Consider the following 15000-nt stretch of genomic DNA (forward strand, 5'->3'; position numbering starts at 1 on the left):
CTCCCGGTCTCTCTCCCCGTCTCTCTCTCCCCGTCTCTCTCCCCGTCTCTCTCCCCCCGTCTCTCTCCCCGTCTCTCTCCCCGTCTCTCTCCCCGTCTCTCTCCCAGTCTCTCTCCCCGTCTCTCTCCCCGTCTCTCTCCCCGTCTCTCTCTCCCCGTCTCTCTCCCGGTCTCTCTCCCGGTCTCTCTCCCCGTCTCTCTCCCAGTCTCTCTCGCGGTCTCTCTCTCCCCGTCTCTCTCCCCGTCTCCCCTCCAGCTAGCATCACCTCAGCAGCTGACCTGCTGAGGTGATGCTAGCCGTCGGTGCTCCGGCTCCTCTGAGCTGTGTTGAACCGATACGAGCACACTCGTTTAAATCTGTCGGCGCGCCGGGACTGGGGAGACTAGCTCTGGGGCCGAGAGCTGGCCGGCTGGGAGTGTTGGAACACACCCCATGTTGGACCCCCGCTGTGAGCACTGAGACCAAGTCATCGGCCCCCCTCTGAGCCTGCTCCACCTACCCATCTCTCTCCCTCCCTCTCTCCCTCTCTCTCTCTCCTTCCTCTCTCTCCCCCTCTCTCCCTCCCTCCCCCCCCCTCCTTTTACCATCAGTCCTTGCTCTCCCCTTTCTTCTCCCTGATCTCTCTCCTCCCATCTCTCTCCCTCTCTCTCTCTCTCTCCCTGATCTCTCTCCTCCCATCTCTCTCCCTCTCCACTCTCGCCACATCTCCTCCTCCTCGTCCATCTCCAAAGCCTTGGTCTGTCCTCCCCTTTCATCCTCCTCCCTACTCCTCCCTCCCCCCCTCCTCTCCTCGGCTGGGATGTAAAGAGAGCGGGGGGGGGGGGGGGGGGGTTTAGGTGGGGCCTCCAGGCAGAGGAACTTGTCCAAGTGGGATCAAAGGAGCGCTTGATTTCCACATTCAGGCCGTCCCCCGGGGGCGGAGCCCGCGCCTTAATTGCTGTATAAATACCAAGGCCAATCACAATGATGAGCTCGGAATAATGAAACCAAAACTTTCAGAGTCCCCAGGGGGGGCGCCGAACAACGGAGGGGAACACATCGTGGACGCAGTGCCGACAGGCTGCCTGAGTGCAGCTCGTTAGCAGCTGGTTAGCGCCATGCTAGCAGCGTATTAGCATGTTCGAATTTCCCCGGGGGATAATTTAAGTATCAATCTATCCATGCGTAGGTTGTTAGTGGCTTGTTAGTGGTTTGTTAGCGGTTTGTTAGCTGTTCGTTAGCTGCTTCTTAGCGGCATGCTAGCAGCGTTTTGGCAAGTGTCGCTTGCAAGTGGCTCGATAGTGGCTCGTCAGTGGCTCGTTAGCGGCTCGTTAGCGACTTCGTAGCGGCGTGATAGCAGTGTAATGGCATGTGTAGCGTGTCAGCAGCCTGTTAGCTGCTGGCTGCGCGGGGAGACTGATTGCGGCTTGTTAGCATGGCGGCTCCATGTGGCTAAAGGAGGGAGAGAGACCTTCAGCCTATCACAGCAGAGCTGGTGGATCGGAGCAGAGATCAGAGGGGCCGGGTGGGGGGGGGGTTAGTACAATAATGGATCAAACCATGTCGTCCTGGGGGGGGGCAGAGCTTAAGATACGCCAGCCACTGAGGCACAGAGGAGAGAGGAGAAGAGAGGAAAGGAGAAGAGAAGAGAAGAGGAGAGAAGAGAAGAGAGGAGAGGAGAGGAGAGGAGAGGAGAGGAGAGGAGAGGAGAGGAGAGGAGAGGAGAGGAGGAGAGGAGAGGAGAGGAGAGGAGGGGAGAGGAGAGGAGAGGAGAGGAGAGGAGTGGAGTGAAGAGGAGAGGAGAGGAGAGGAAAGGAAGAGAGGCGAGGAGGAGAGGAGAGGAGAGGAGAGGAGGGGAGAGGAGGGGAGGGGAGGAGGAGAGGAGGAGAGCGCCGTAAGACAAACCAATCCTAATGGAAACTTCTGGAGACATTTCACCCAGCTAGGAAGCTAGGATTCTAGGAGACATCTCCCCCAGCTTAGGCCGCTAGGAGACTAGGAGACATCTCCCCCAGCTTAGGCCGCTAGGAGACATCTCCCCCAGCTAGGAGACTAGGAGACCATCTCCCACAGCTAGGAGACTAGGAGACCATCTCCCACAGCTAGGAGACTAGGAGACCATCTCCCACCCAGCTAGGAGACTAGGAGACCATCTCCCACCCAGCTAGGAGACTAGGAGACCATCTCCCACCCAGCTAGGAGACTAGGAGACCATCTCCCACCCAGCTAGGAGACTAGGAGACCATCTCCCACCCAGCTAGGAGACTAGGAGACCATCTCCCACCCAGCTAGGAGACTAGGAGACCATCTCCCACAGCTAGGAGACTAGGAGACCATCTCCCACCCAGCTAGGAGACTAGGAGACCATCTCCCACCCATCTAGGAGACTAGGAGACCAGCTCCCACCCATCTAGGAGACTAGGAGACCATCTCCCACAGCTAGGAGACTAGGAGACCATCTCCCACAGCTAGGAGACTAGGAGACCATCTTCCACCCAGCTAGGAGACTAGGAGACCATCTCCCACCCAGCTAGGAGACTAGGAGACCATCTCCCACCCAGCTAGGAGACTAGGAGACCATCTCCCACCCAGCTAGGAGACTAGGAGACCATCTCCCACCCAGCTAGGAGACTAGGAGACCATCTCCCACCCAGCTAGGAGACTAGGAGACCATCTCCCACAGCTAGGAGACTAGGAGACCATCTCCCACCCAGCTAGGAGACTAGGAGACCATCTCCCACAGCTAGGAGACTAGGAGACCATCTCCCACCCAGCTAGGAGACTAGGAGACCATCTCCCACCCAGCTAGGAGACTAGGAGACCATCTCCCCCAGCTAGGAGACTAGGAGACCATCTCCCACAGCTAGGAGACCATCTCCCACCCAGCTAGGAGACTAGGAGACATGTCCCCCAGCCTGGCCACCAGCCCCCCCCCCCCCCCTGGTAGTAGGGTCCTTACCCGAGGTGCTGCCTGCCTCCTCAAAGTCCACGTTCCCCAGGTGCAGCACCCCGGCCACCACGCGGAACAGGTCCAGCTTCTCCGCGTCGTCCAGGCCGATCCTCTTCATGGCCCCGCACATCCGCACGAAGTCCCCCTGGTCGTCCAGCAGGGGGTCCTTCAGGGGCCCCGCCTTCAGGTGCTGAGGGCCCGGCGAGGGAGGGGGCAGAGGTCAGGGGTCACGCAGGGGTCAGGGGTCACTCAGCTCTCCTGCTATGTTTCACTCTCATCGTTCTCTCGTTTCCCGCTATTTCCTTCCTTCCTATTGGAATAATATTCCTCCCTCCTAATTACTCCTAACTCATTCACCTGACATAATGAATAGTATATAAGTGAATAGTGAATAAGGAAATAGGACGTTTCCATTTGCCCTCGTTTAAGAAGGCCCGCCAGGAGAAACAACCTATTTGCTCTGCCTTGCATTTGATTGGCTACTGGTCGGATGGTGTCCCGCCCCTTCCTGCTCCATCATACATCACAGGGCTCGGACAGACGCCGTTCAGAACAAGATGGAGGTGCTCGTTTATCCGTGAAGATCAGGACTCCTGGGTGAACGGCAGACCTCGTGATAATGGGCTCTATGGTCGCATGAGTCAGGGAGCAGACAGTCACACACACACACACACACACACACACACACACACACACACACACACACACACACACACACACACACACACACACACACACACACACACACACACACACACGGGTCTCTGAGTAACTCTTGGTGCTTAAAATTAGCTCTGGTCTGAATGCTAATGTAATCTATTGTGCTCTAATGTAATCTAATGTATTTAAGATATTATCTGCTACATTAACAGAGGCCGGGACACTAGGTTACCCAGAAGGTCGGGCTGTGTGGAGGTCAACACCTGGGCTGCTCAGGGACATCGACCACAAAGACATCCAAAGAGAGGTACTTTATTGAGGAGTAGACAAAGAAAAGTCGGGTTTCTGGGTTTAGTGCGGTCAGCAGAAGGAGATTCTCATCTCATAAATAATGTCAACAAATCCCTAGAGTACGGATCTAAAAATGATATATAGTTTTATTTATTTATTTCAAATAGTCTTACCTTAAATGTCAGCACAAACATAAAATAAACTAAACCTCTGCTGTGCCTCTTCAGTGAGACCCCTCTCCCCCCCCCCCCCTCTCTCCTCCTCGCTCCCTCCCTTGATGTCTAGCAAAGTCATATCTACTGTTCAAACTGTGACATTCTGCAGCACTTTTGAAGGAACGAAAGGGGACATCTTCAACCGCCACCTCAGAGAAAAAGAGCGGGAAAACGAGAGACGACGCTAAGCTAAACCGACAAAGAAGAAGAAAACGCAAACAGAGACAGTCTCCTGAAGTTTCCCCCCCAAAATCCACACGAAGAGTCAAACCCTCAGAAGAGTTTAGGAGAAGATTGTATCAGTAAGATTTGGATCATTTAGTTAAATTAGATTCTTTGCACTCCCACACGTCGTGGCTTAAAACCCTTTGTTGGATCTGAATCAAGGCTGCCTTTCTCATGCCAGATATCTCTGTGGTACTGAAAGCCAATTAAATTGTTTTCTTTTGATATCCCTGAGGGTCAAATCTTACTGATACGGCCATTTAAAAAAAGACAAATGTCAAATCACCTTGTCATCCTGTGTGAACAGAAACGAGAGGAAGACGAACAGCGAACGGGTGATTAGTAGAACTTTGTACAACAAGAGTTTCTTCATCAGAAACACACCATCAAACGTCAAGGCAACACAGGGTGAACGCAGTGGGTGGAACGAGGGCGTGTGATTGAATGTCAGTTGGCCCGCAGTCGATCTGATTCACGGTGGCCATTTTTAGTTCGTTTTGGTGGGTAAACTCTAGAACTCTCTAGAATCTTTGGGGAAACCATGACGACTCAATGAGATGCGTTCCTAACACTACCTGGGCGCTGCCAACGGAAGGCATGGTTCTTCACAGGGCGTCGAGTGGTCATGGTTTCCAAAGATTCTAGAAGCTTTACCAACGCAATGAACCAAAATGGCCGCTGGGTGAATGGATTGGTGAGGAGAACGGCTCCTTGTATTGATGGCATCGCTGTGGCCCCGGCATCCCTCCCAGGTAGATCCATCCTGGACTCCTACCGTTTACACAACGCTCTTTGATTTCCATGTCAAGGTTCACGGTTTATATTCAGAAGACGCCTTCATCAAACTGACTTATAGGGGACTCGAGGCAAAGACGGATAACTGATATATAATTAAAGGATAACAATAAGGGACAACTGATCCATGATTAATGGATAAAAATAAGGGATAACTGATCCATAATAAATAGATAACAAGGGATAACTGATCCATGACGAATAGATAACAATAAGGGATAACTGATCCATAATGAAGAGACATCAATAAGGGATAACTGATCCATAATGAATAGACATCAATAAGGGATAACTGATCCATAATGAATAGACATCAATAAGGGATAACTGATCCATAATGAATAGACATCAATAAGGGATAACTGATCCATAATGAATAGACATCAATAAGGGATAACTGATCCATAATGAATAGACCTCAATAATGGATAACTGATCCATAATGAAGAGACATCAATAAGGGATAACTGATCCATAATGAATAGACATCAATAAGGGATAACTGATCCATAATGAATAGACATCAATAAGGGATAACTGATCCATAATGAATAGACATCAATAAGGGATAACTGATCCATAATGAATAGATGTCAATAAGGGATAACTGATCCATAATGAACGCCGTGCGGTAGCGAGGCCCTGGGTTCCTCTGGACGATGCGAGCGTCGACCAAACCGGGGCCGTAATTAAATGATCACTCGTCGGTTCTAATCACCTGGAACGAGGCCAAGGGAAGAGGAGACGAGGAATGTACGGCGCGATAAAAAGACCAAACTGGAAGTGAGCAGTGAGGGTGTGTGTGTGTGGGGGGGGGGGGGGGGTCTACCGAGGGAGGGGTCTCTGCCAAGGGAGAGCTCGTTGCATGTAACGTCTTTCGCTAACCGCTCCGAATGCTAATTAGCGCCCTGCTTTGCTGTCGCGGCGCTGAAGGCTGGTTATGGGGGGGGGGGGGGGGGGACACGGCGGTAGATGAGGCAGCAGATGAACCAGCGTCTCCTGGTGGACCCGGGGACACTGGGCTCTGGGGACCGCGGGGACGACTCCCAGAACACCTTCAATGTGTTACTTTTAACGATCCCTATTCCCCGTTCCTGTAGAACGGGAAGCCAGCGGCCCGGCCGGGAGCCAGCGGCCCGGCCGGGAGCCAGCGGCCCGGCCGGGAGCCAGCGGCCCGGCCGGGAGCCAGCGGCCCGGCCGGGAGCCGACGGCGGAACGGGAGCGGGTTTTCGTTTATTAGACCAGATGCTCCCGGAAGTGTTGCCGTGGGGACCTTCTGTTGTCGGGGGTGCGGGACTGTTGGTGAACTCACCTCGGCACTCTTGCGGTTCTGCGGGATCTGTTTGTCGGTGTCCTTGTTGGAGAAGAACCGCGTGCATCCTCGGTTCAGGTACTGAGCGGAGAGAGAACACAGAGTTCAGTTACTGAGCGGAGAAAGAACACAGAGTTCAGTTAGTGAGCGGAGAAAGAACACAGAGTTCAGTTACTGAGTGGAGAGAGAACACAGAGTTCAGTTACTGAGCGGAGAAAGAACACAGAGTTCAGTTACTGAGCGGAGAGAGAACACAGAGTTCAGTTACTGAGCGGAGAGAGAACACAGGGTTCAGTTACTGAGCGGAGAGAGAACACAGAGTTCAGTTACTGAGCGGAGAAAGAACACAGAGTTCAGTTACTGAGTGGAGAGAGAACACAGGGTTCAGTTACTGAGCGGAGAGAGAACACAGAGTTCAGCTAGTGAGCAGAGAGAGAACACAGAGTTCAGTTACTGAGCAGAGAGAGAACACAGAGTTCAGTTAGTGAGCAGAGAGAGAACACAGAGTTCAGTTACTGAGCGGAGAAAGAACACAGAGTTCAGTTACTGAGCTGGGACATCACTGAGTTCAGGTTGTCTTGAACATCAGGTACAACAGCACTCTGAGTCTTTCCTGGGTTGTGTTTGCAGACGACTCTTCAGAGCGCGAGGAGCGCGCCTGAGGGGTCAGAGACCCGGCGGAGACACATGATGAGCGCAGAGATCGTTATTTTAATCAGCGGAACATAATAGAAGGCTGGAGAGCTGAGCGAATCCACCGGGCTGCACTGAGCACCAGACGCACAGAGACAGAGAGAGGGAAAGATAAAGAGAGACAGAGACAAAGAGACAGAGAGAGAGAGAGATAAAGAGAGACAGAGAGAGAGAAAGATAAAGAGAGACAGAGCGAGAGAGTGAGACAGAGACAGAGACAGAGAGAGGCAGAGAGAGACAGATCGAGAGCGAGACAGAGCCAGAGAGACGGAGAGAGAGAGAGAGAGAGAGAAAGATAAGAGACAGAGACAAAGAGAGAGTGAGAGAGTGAGAGTGAGAGAGAGACAGATCGAGAGCGAGAGCGACACAGAGCCAGAGACAGAGACAGAGAGAGGGTTTCTGATGTATGTGGTGCTCGCTCGCTCGCTCCCCCTCTTGCGGCTGGATTCAGAGGTCCAACAGCAGGAAGTGGATTATCTAACGCACACATTTTCCAGATGGGGCCGGAGATATTCCAAAGGGCTTACTTTAAAAAGCCAGGCGTGTGTGACGAGCCATTCTGTGGTGCAGGAGGCTTCAGACTGACGCACACATCGTGATGGGGCTGAGCGCACACACACACACACACCCACACACACACGCTGACACACAGACACCCACACACACACAGACACCCTGCTCGTCTGTATTCATGTATTCACGCGTGCCGGCTGAGCTCAGAGCCGGTAGAGGTGTCGTCGCAGCCCGAGCCATCAGCGTGTCTCTGATGGTCCATCTGCTGGGAGGTCACCGCCGAGTACTAGAGGTTAAACACGACGGCGCCGCCACGAGATGGAGGCCACGGAGAGCCCACGCTGCCACCCGATTGGTCCACAGCGAGGAGCAGATTGAGCTTGAGATTGAGCCGAGATGAGCAAACGGAGAACGGCTCGGAGAAATATAGAACATTCTGACCGGAGTGTTCTTCTGTCACCGTGACGACGTTCTCTTTTATCTTACAGCCTTTGTACAATGTAATATATATATATAAATCTATATGATCTATCCATCCATCTATCTATAAATACATCTATATGATGGATTTAAATATGATATCTATTCTGTTGTAAACCATGATTATTATATTGTTTAATGACATATATACCATAAGTAAGAATGTGTTACATATAATGTATTATATTTCATGAGTATTACATCTATTCTGATACTGTATACCGTGATTATCATAATTTCTAATAAAATATAACATTATGATATTCATATATAATATATTATAAACCTTTGGTGTTATCTACTATTCACTGTTAGTTGCTGTGGATAAAGCATTGTAAACAGTGAATACAAGTAACCCAAACCCTGGTGCATCGAGACTCAATCCTTTGAATGACTTGGTTTGCTGTATTGGACCGATGCAGACAGAGTAGAGTTCTGTGGTGGACCAGTACTGCCCCCTGGTGGTCACAGAGGAACACACCATTCTGCTACAGCGTCGTTAATGAGGATAGGTCTGTCATTAGGAAGAGGAAGGGGTCGGAATGTCTGGCTTCACCACACCTAGCGGGTGGCAGGAGTACCGCATAGTTATAGCCAGTTATACTGGTCATAGTTGAGACGTTAAAAATGTTAAATGGAATAGATAACATGCTAAACATTTTACTGGGTATAGTTAACATGTGACTTACTATAGTTCACATGTGACTGGGTATAGTCAACATGTGACTTGGTATAGTTCACCTGTGACTGGGTATAGTCAACATGTGACTTGGTATAGTTAACATGTGACTGGGTATAGTCAACATGTGACTTGGTATAGTTCACCTGTGACTGGGTATAGTCAACATGTGACTTGGTATAGTTCACCTGTGACTGGGTACAGTTCACAAGTAACTGGTAATAGTTAACATGTGACTGGTTAACGTGTTACTGGGTATAGTTAACATGTGACTGGTTAAGGTGTTACTGGGTATAGTTAACATGTGACTGGTTAAGGTGTTACTGGGTATAGTTAACATGTGACTGGTTAAGGTGTTACTGGGTATAGTTAACATGGGACTGGTCATAGTGAACAGGTGACTGGTAATAGTTAACATGTGTCTGGTTAACATGGGACTGGTCATAGTGAACAGGTGACTGGTAATAGTTAACATGTGTCTGGTTAACATGGGACTGGTCACAGTGATCAGGTGACTGGTAATAGTTAACATGTGTCTGGTTAACATGGGACTGGTCACAGTGATCAGGTGACTGGTAATAGTTAACATGTGTCTGGTTAACATGGGACTGGTCATAGTGATCAGGTGACTGGTAATAGTTAACATGTGTCTGGTTAACATGGGACTGGTCACAGTGATCAGGTGACTCACCCTGAAGGAGTCCGGGGAGGTCAGGTGGTACTTCTGGCGGATGTCGTCCGACGCCCCGGCACAGAGCCGGTAGAAGATGTGGTAGTTCCTCTCCTCGGAGCTCTGCCGGCAGATCCTGGACTTCTCCAGGAGGTAGTGGGACACGAAGCCGCCCACCACCGTGTTCTGGGGACAGGGAGGGGGACCACCGTGAGGAACATCACCCAGACTGGTGCTGGGAGGGGACCCAGACTGGGGGTGGTGGTTCAGGTCCACCATGAGGATCATCTCACACACTGGGGCCAGGATCATTGGTAATGGACTGCATTTGTGTCGCCCTTTCCTTAACCGTGGCCACTCAGCGCTCCACAGTGCTGCCTCACATTGACCCATTCACACACACATTCAATCCTGCCTCACATTCACCCGCTCATTCACACCCCGACGGCGGAGTCAGCCACGCAGGGCGACGGCCAGCTGGTCGGGAGCAGTCAGGGTGAGGCGTCTCGCTCAGAAAAACCTCGACACTCGAGCTAGGAGGAGCCGGGGATCGAACTAGCGACCCTCCGGTCACCAGCCGACCCGCTCTGCCTCCTGAGCCCCACGATGCCGCCAGGGTTTACTCGTTCTGCTTCAGAAGGGTTTCATGGTTCCATCCAGTAGAGACGGTACTTTGAGTAAAGACCCTCTCTCTCCTAACCGTATTGGATTCGGTTTGAATGTTTTTTTCACATCCACCGCAATTATGTTGCTGTTGCTGTTGTCCCCGGGAGTGACGCATTGATCCACCGACATCTCAGTCCAACCAGGGAATTAGATTCACTGAATATTGTTTCTGCAAAAACATCGAGCTTTCCAAATCAAAGCACTTAGAGAACAAAGAGCAGAACAAACCAGGGAACCCTGAAGACCAGACCTACGACAACCAGCACCACCCCAATCCCTCCTCCACCTCCACCCCCTCCTCCTCCACCCCCACCCCTCCTTCTCCTCCACCTCCACCACCCCCACCCCCACCACCAGCCCCTCATCCTCCACCACCCCCTCCTCCTCCACCCCCACCACCACCCCCTCATCCTCCAACACCACCCCCTCCTCCTCCACCTCCACCCCCTCCTCCTCCTCCTCCTCCTCCACCACCCCCTCATCCTCCACCACCACCCCCTCCTCCTCCACCTCCACCCCCTCCTCCTCCTCCTCCACCCCCTCCTCCTCCTCCTCCTCCTCCACCCCCACCTCCACCCTCCAGGCCTAGCCGCTACGCTCTGGCAGCTCCTCCTGGGTTCAGATCTGCTCCGTCAGGGTCCTCTGAGCACCGTCTGCTTCTCCCTTCAATGATTCACCAGACACGGCTCGGGAGCCAACTCCAACCGACTCTGGGCTACTACAGTTACCACGGTAACGCCAGGGTCGCACTCTCCTCAGCATGTGAGGAATAACTGAAAGTGTTTCGGGAAAAGACTGAAGAATAAAATAGTGGCCTCGAACACGACCACTAAACCAACGCATGAACGCCTTTTGGTCGAGTCTGGATTGAAGATCTGATGTGAGGTTGATGGTAACTGCCTGGTCCTAGGACTACACCTTCTGGGTGGAGGTCTGTGTGGACCACACCTTCTGGGTGGAGGTCTGTGTCGACCACACCTTCTGGGTGGAGGACTGTGTGGACCTTCTGGGTGAAGGACTGTGTGGACCACACCTTCTGGGTGGAGGACTGTGTGGACCTTCTGGGTGGAGGTCTGTGTGGACCACACCTTCTGGGTTGAGGACTGTGTGGACCTTCTGGGTGGAGGTCTGTGTGGACCAGACCTTCTGGGTGGAGGACTGTGTGGAGGTCTGGGTGGAGGTCTGTGTGGAGCGTACCTTCTCGTTGAAGTGGATCTCCACAAACTTCCCGAAGCGGCTGCTGTTGTTGTTGCGGACCGTCTTGGCGTTCCCGAAGGCCTCCAGCAGGGGGTTGGCTGATCGGACCGGGAGAGAGGGGGAGAGTCAGGGGGGAGGGGGGGGGGGGGAGGGGGGGGGGGGGGGAGAGAGGGGGGAGGGGGGAGGGGGAGAGGAGGAGAGAGGAGGGGGAGAGGAGGAGAGAGGAGGGAGGAGGGGGGAGGGGAGAGGAAGGAGAGAGGGGGGAGGAGGGAGAGAGGGAGGAGGAGGGAGGAGGAGAGAGGTGTCAGACCACAGGAAGTGAGTGTGGAGCTGGACCAACCAGGAGCGGTCCTCACCTTCTACGATCCTCTCGTCGATGTCCTGCCCCGTTCCGTAGGAGGAGGTCAGGTACCTGGGGGGGGAACCAGGGTTCAACATCACCAATAAAGACTGGGATCAATATGTGGTAACAGACTCATTATTAATCATTACTAAAGAAGACTGTGATCAATGTGAACTGAGGTCTGATCAGCTCCCATTGCATCAGGCCGTTCAGGTTGAGGTAGACCCATCACGCTGACCTGAGCCTCCCTAGTTTAGCTCAATGTGAGAGGAGGTCATCTAGCTATGGTTCAGGCGTCTTTATTCATTCTGTCATGACGTCTCACCAGGTTAGTAGCTCTACTGGTTAGTTTGGCAGTACCACCTACGGGTTGCACAAGTCATTATGCAGATTGACGTCACCAGGGGATGTCTGATGTCACTCTCTGGGGTGTGATGTCACTCTCTGGGGTGTGATGTCACTCTGGTGTGTGTGTGTGATGTCACTCTGGTGTGTGTGTGTGATGTCACTCTGGTGCGTGATGTCTCCCTCTGGTGTGTGATGTCACCCTCTGGTGTGTGATGTCACCCTCTGGTGTGTGATGTCACCCTCTGGTGTGTGATGTCACTCTGGTGTGTGATGTCACTCTCTGGTGTGTGTGTGTGTGTGATGTCACTCTCTGGTGTGTGATGTCACTCTGTGATGTCACTCTGGTGTGTGATGTCACTCTCTGTGGTATGTGATGTCACTCTGGTGTGTGATGCCACTCTCTGGTGTGTGATGTCACTCTCTGGTGTGTGATGTCACTCTCTGGTGTGTGATGTCACTCTCGGGTGTGTGATGTCACTCTCGGGTGTGTGTGATGTCACTCTCTGGTGTGTGATGTCACTCTCGGGTGTGTGATGTCACTCTCGGGTGTGTGATGTCACTCTCGGGTGTGTGATGTCACTCTCGGGTGTGTGATGTCACTCTCGGGTGTGTGATGTCACTCTGTGGTGTGTGATGTCGCTCTGTGGTGTGTGATGTCGCTCTGTGGTGTGTGATGTCACTCTCTGGTGTGTGATGTCACTCTGTGGTGTGTGATGTCACTCTCGGGTGTGTGATGTCACTCTGTGGTGTGTGATGTCACTCTGGGGTGTGTGATGTCACTCTGTGGTGTGTGATGTCACACTGACCTGAGCACGAACTTGGTGTTCTCCGTCTTCCCGGCGCCAGACTCTCCAGAGACGATGATCGACTGACTCATCTTCAGCACCTTCATGTCCCGGTACGCCTTGTCAGCTGAGAGAGAGGGAGGGAGGGAGACAGAGAGAGAGGGAGACAGAGAGAGAGAGAGACATCAGGGAGGTAGAGAAAGAGAGAGGGAGGGAGGGAGAGAGGGAAGAAGGGAGAGAGGGAGGTAGACAGAGAGAGAGGGAGGGAGACAGAGAGAGAGGGAGGGAGGAAGGGAGACAGAGAGAGAGGGAGGGAGGGAGGGAGACAGAGAGAGGGATGGAGGGAGACAGAGAGAGAGGGAGACAGAGAGAGAATATAACAACATGCTGTTTTGTGTGGACATCGTCAGCAGTGAGGATGAGATTAAACTTTAAATTCCCTCTATTCTCCCCTCACTACCGGGCCCATTACTACTGGTGAGTCCAGCTCCACCACTGGGCCCACACCGCCCCCTGGTGGAGCTCTGAATCCAGCTCCACCACTGGGCCCACACCACCCCCTGGTTGAGCACAGAGCTCCACCACTGGGCCCACACCGCCCCCTGGTGGAGCTCTGAGTCCAGCTCCACCACTAGGCCCACACCGCCCCCTGGTGGAGCTCTGAGTCCAGCTCCATCACTGGGCCCACACCGCCCCCTGGTCGAGCTCTGAGTCCAGCTCCACCACTGGGCCCACACCGCCCCCTGGTCGAGCTCTGAGTCCAGGTCTACCACAATGTTATTATCAGCGGTACGAAAAACATCCTCCTGAGTGAATGTACGTGTGCGTGATGCTGGGTCTCCGTGGCAACGTACCGATGGCGTACACGTGAGGAGGCAGGGTGCCTAGCGACCGGCCCAGGTACTTCTTCATGGAGTCGGCCGAGTACAGCTTGGGGAGGTCCACGTACGGGTTCACCGCGATCAGGATGTTGGCCACGAACGTCTGGGAGACGACCGGGTTTAATGATACCGTTACCGCCAGGCCCAGAGATGCTGGGGTCAAACCCAGAGGAACATCGTCTAACCCCTACCTGCTCCTTAATGACCTGCCTCTGTACTGTCTAACCCCTACCTGCTCCTTAATGACCTGTCTCTGTACTGTCTAACCCCTACCTGCTCCTTAATGACCTGTCTCTGTACTGTCTAACCCCTACCTGCTCCTTAATGACCTGTCTCTGCACTGTCTAACCCCTACCTGCTCCTTAATGACCTGTCTCTGTACTGTCTAACCCCTACCTGCTCCTTAATGACCTGTCTCTGTACTGTCTAACCCCTACCTGCTCCTTAATGACCTGTCTCTGTACTGTCTAACCCCTACCTGCTCCTTAATGACCTGTCTCTGTACTGTCTAACCACTACCTGCTCCTTAATGACCCGTCTCTGTACTGTCTAACCCCTACCTGCTCCTTAATGACCTGTCTCTGTACTGTCTAACCCCTACCTGCTCCTTAATGACCTGTCTCTGTACTGTCTAACCCCTACCCGCTCCTTAATGACCTGTCTCTGTACTGTCTAACCCCTACCCGCTCCTTAATGACCTGTCTCTGTACTGTCTAACCCCTACCTGCTCCTTAATGACCTGTCTCTGTACTGTCTAACCCCTACCTGCTCCTTAATGACCTGTCTCTGTACTGTCTAACCCCTACCTGCTCCTTAATGACCTGTCTCTGTACTGTCTAACCCCTACCCGCTCCTTAATGACCTGTCTCTGTACTGTCTAACCCCTACCCGCTCCTTAATGACCTGTCTCTGTACTGTCTAACCCCTACCTGCTCCTTAATGACCTGTCTCTGTACTGTCTAACCCCTACCTGCTCCTTAATGACCTGTCTCTCTACTGTCTAACCCCTACCTGCTCCTTAATGACCTGTCTCTGTACTGTCTAACCCCTACCTGCTCCTTAATGACCTGTCTCTGTACTGTCTAATCCCTACCTGCTCCTTAATGACCTGTCTCTGTACTGTCTAACCCCTACCTGGTCCTTAATGACCTGTCTCTGTACTGTCTAACCCCTACCTGCTCCTTAATGACCTGTCTCTGTACTGTCTAACCCCTACCTGCTCCTTAATGTCCTGTCTCTGTACTGTCTAACCCCTACCTGCTCCTTAATGACCTGTCTCTGTACTGTCCAACCCCTACCTGCTCCTTAATGACCTGTC

The 15000-nt window shown here is 52.6% G+C and overlaps 1 protein-coding gene across 1 annotated transcript in view; it reads right to left on the reverse strand.

The window, feature by feature from the left end:
* The window catches only part of LOC130374829 (unconventional myosin-VI-like), a gene marked incomplete at its 3' end in the record, with an annotated part of 40151 nt that overhangs the window by 11167 nt on the left and 13984 nt on the right, over nucleotides 1-15000 (reverse strand). Inside the window, exons 5-11 of the mRNA XM_056581806.1 lie at nucleotides 13656-13785; nucleotides 12823-12928; nucleotides 11682-11737; nucleotides 11326-11423; nucleotides 9484-9648; nucleotides 6428-6508; nucleotides 2939-3119 (exon numbers count right to left, since the gene is read on the reverse strand). Of these exons, the coding sequence (XP_056437781.1) occupies nucleotides 2939-3119; nucleotides 6428-6508; nucleotides 9484-9648; nucleotides 11326-11423; nucleotides 11682-11737; nucleotides 12823-12928; nucleotides 13656-13785 (817 nt within the window). The remainder of the gene's footprint in view (nucleotides 1-2938; nucleotides 3120-6427; nucleotides 6509-9483; nucleotides 9649-11325; nucleotides 11424-11681; nucleotides 11738-12822; nucleotides 12929-13655; nucleotides 13786-15000) is intronic.

Source organism: Gadus chalcogrammus, chromosome 21, assembly GCF_026213295.1.
Source record: "Gadus chalcogrammus isolate NIFS_2021 chromosome 21, NIFS_Gcha_1.0, whole genome shotgun sequence".
In the NCBI taxonomy this organism is placed as follows: Eukaryota; Metazoa; Chordata; class Actinopteri; order Gadiformes; family Gadidae; genus Gadus; species Gadus chalcogrammus.